Raw genomic sequence first — 3,041 nt, 5'->3', positions numbered from 1 at the left:
CGCGGTGCGGCCCGGGGCAGCGGCCCTGCGCGCCCCCGGAGGATGAGTGCGCGCCGCCCTGTGAGTCCGACCCCAGGCAGCCCGAGACCCCGGTACCTCCTCTGGTACCTTCATCTCTCCCAGACCCTTCTCCCAATCTGACCTCGCCAGGATCCTCCCCAGATAGCCCACACACCCTTTTCCCAAGGAAAGGGTGACTCCCTCCAATTCCTGCCCGGGTACCCAGACCCGTCCCAGCCCCCTCCGACCCAGCTTCCCTTTCCTGGAAAGCAGGACCCCAGACTAGCACTGCTGGTTACCTCAGCCTTCTTCCCTTAGCCCAACACTTTGTCAGCCCCAAATGGGAATCCGACCCTCACCCCCATTTCCCATACCACACCCCTTCACCTCACCTAACTCTTGGGCCTCTCTACCCCCAGCTAGGAATTTGGAACTATCCCAGGTTCCCCAGGGCTCAGATCCCCTGGGCCAGGGAACCCCCAACGTACCCTGGATCTTCTCCGATCCTGTCTGGAGCCCCCAGAGGAATTCAGACTCTCCCATTTCCCTGAAAGACCAGGATCCCACTCAGGCTTTAAGTCCCCTCCCTCATTCTCCTACCCAAAGCCCGTTCCCCATCCTCCTTCCAAGAGCTACTACTTCCACGGTAGTCTGGGTTCAAATCCTTGCCCTCCCACTCCCAGCTTGTACCTCAGTTTCCCTGTCTGTACTCTGGGCTGGCAGTACCATCCAGTCCAGAGGGTTGGCACAGGATGAAGCAAGGTGGATGGGGTTCAGAAGCCTCTCTCCCTACCCCCTTCACTGACCCTGCTCCTCTCCTGTCTGCTTCTCTGTCCCCTCTAGTGGCATGTCGAGCAGGCTGCAGCCCAGAGCACGGCTTTTGTGACCGTCCGGATGAGTGTCAGTGCCTGGAGGGATGGTCTGGGCCCCTCTGCACTGTCCCCATTGCCACCAGCAGCTGCCTCAGCCCCAGGGGCCCATCCTCGGCCAGCGCTGGATGCCTCCTGACTGGTCCTGGGAACCCCTGTGACGTGAACCCCTGTGCCAACGGGGGCAGCTGCAGTGTCAGTACCTCCCCCCACACACCTCATCCAGGTTCCTCCTTTACCCTGGTGGTCTCCACTCCCCCCACTCTGGGATCCATGTCAGGGAGTGGAGGTGAAGTGTTCAGCCTGGTGGTGGGGAACATAGTACCTGAAGGTGTGTGTGTGTGGGGGGGGGGGGCGTAATGAGTTGGGAAAACCCTCAGGGCTCACACTAGGGAGTAGTGGGATCAGGCTGGGTGAGGGCCCAGGACATGGGAGGAGGCTTTCTGGACAAGGAAGGGCCCAGAGCTGAAGCCTTTGGTAAAGTGTGAGGGCATTGGGTGAGCACAGGGTAGAGGTGGGAATACACCTAGGATAAAGGAGAGGACAGTGTAGGCCTGGTCATGGCCACCCTGTGACAGTGAGAAAGTCTCAGGGTTCAAGTTGAAAGGGCTGGGGAGGAGAGGTCATGAGAAGGCTGTGAAGACACACAGAATTGGGGAGGCAGACCAGGCAGCCTAGAAGCCCTGCTGGCCTAGTCGTTACCTGTTCAAAACCACCGACCTCCAGTAGGAGAAAGATGAGGCTTTCTACTCCTTAAAGAGTTAAAAGTAAACTCACTGCCATCGAGTCAATTCGGACTCACAGTGACCCTGTAGGACAGGGTAGAACTGCCCCTGTGAGTTTCCAAGACTGATTCTTTACCGGATTAGAAAGTCTCTGTTTTTCTCCCACCGAGCGGCTGGTGGTTTCGAACTTCTAAACTTAAAGATGGAAGCTCGACGCATAAACTCCCGTAAAGAATTACAGTCTCAGAAACCTACAGGGGCAGTTCTATCCTGTCTTGAGAGTCGCTAAGAGACCGAATCGGCCTCAAAGACAGCCAGAGACCAAGCAGGCAGCATGTAATGGTGGGAACTGGATTCCTTGTGGCTTTCAAGGATTGATAGAGAAATACCCAGGGAAGCCAGGAGTTGTCTGGGGAGACGACCCCAGTGGTCGTACGAGGTGGGCTGTAGGATGTTGCCCCATGGAGACCACCCACCCAAATACTTCTTGCCCTGGTCCAGGAAACGCCGGGCTCCTTCGAGTGTGCCTGCCCCCGAGGCTTCTACGGTCTGCGGTGTGAGGTGAGCGGGGTGACATGCGCAGATGGACCCTGCTTCAATGGCGGCTTGTGTGTTGGGGGCGCAGACCCCAATTCTGCCTACGTTTGCCACTGCCCGCCGGGCTTCCAGGGCTCCAACTGTGAGAAGAGGGTGGACCGGTGCAGCTTGCAGCCCTGCCGGAATGGTGAGGGTGGCCGGGTGGGCAAGCGGACCATAAATAGTTCTGGAAGTGTTGGTTAAGGGTGGCGAAAGGAGGTGGGGGAGCCCTGACGGCGTAGTGGTTACACGTTGGGTTGCTTACAGCAAGGTCAGCAGTTCAATACCGCCAGCTGCTTCTCGGGAGAAGGGTGGGGCTCTCCTGTAAGGAGGTCTGTATCGGAAACTCACAAGGGCAGTTTCTATGTCCTATGGCTTTGCTATGAGTCGGCATCGACTCGATGGCAGTGTGCTTTTTTGTTTTTTATTTAATTGGGGGTGGGAGACGTAAGAATGAGGGGACGCCAAAGCGACACCCAGCACAAAAGGAAGTGGCTGGCAGTGCAAAGACACAACAAACCCAACCCACTGTCTTGGAAAGACTTCCAATTCACAAGGACCCTATGGGATGGGGCAGAACGGCCCCTGTGGGTCTTCAAAACTTTAAACCTTAACAGGGGCGGGAAGCTTCATAGAGGGAGCAGCTGGTGGGTTCGACCTGCTGACCTTGTGGTTATCTTCCCGATGAGTAGCCCACTAGAGCCAGGAGGCTGAGGGTGGGGGTTACAGACCTGGGACAAAGGGGGAGGAGCTCGGCAGGCTTGGGAGGACACTGAGCCCCCCTGTACCCCCTTCTTTCCCAGGCGGGCTCTGCTTGGACCTGGGCTATGCCCTGCGCTGCCGCTGCCGCGCGGGCTTCGCGGGCCCGCGC

The 3,041-nt window shown here is 57.9% G+C and overlaps 1 protein-coding gene across 1 annotated transcript in view; it reads left to right on the top strand.

Moving 5' to 3' along the window:
• Positions 1-3,041, top strand: part of DLL3 (delta like canonical Notch ligand 3) — a 61,555-nt gene that overhangs the window by 4,205 nt on the left and 54,309 nt on the right. Inside the window, exons 4-7 of the mRNA XM_030886359.1 lie at positions 4-60; positions 844-1,064; positions 2,096-2,318; positions 2,974-3,040. Coding sequence (XP_030742219.1) covers positions 4-60; positions 844-1,064; positions 2,096-2,318; positions 2,974-3,040 — 568 coding nt within the window. The remainder of the gene's footprint in view (positions 1-3; positions 61-843; positions 1,065-2,095; positions 2,319-2,973; position 3,041) is intronic.

The sequence above is a fragment of the Echinops telfairi genome, unplaced genomic scaffold, assembly GCF_000313985.2.
Source record: "Echinops telfairi isolate 266 unplaced genomic scaffold, ASM31398v2 ScPeMD7_655;HRSCAF=1070, whole genome shotgun sequence".
Taxonomy (NCBI): Eukaryota; Metazoa; Chordata; class Mammalia; order Afrosoricida; family Tenrecidae; genus Echinops; species Echinops telfairi.
Note: the sequence above shows the minus strand (reverse complement) of the source record. Positions and strands in the feature narration are given on the sequence as shown.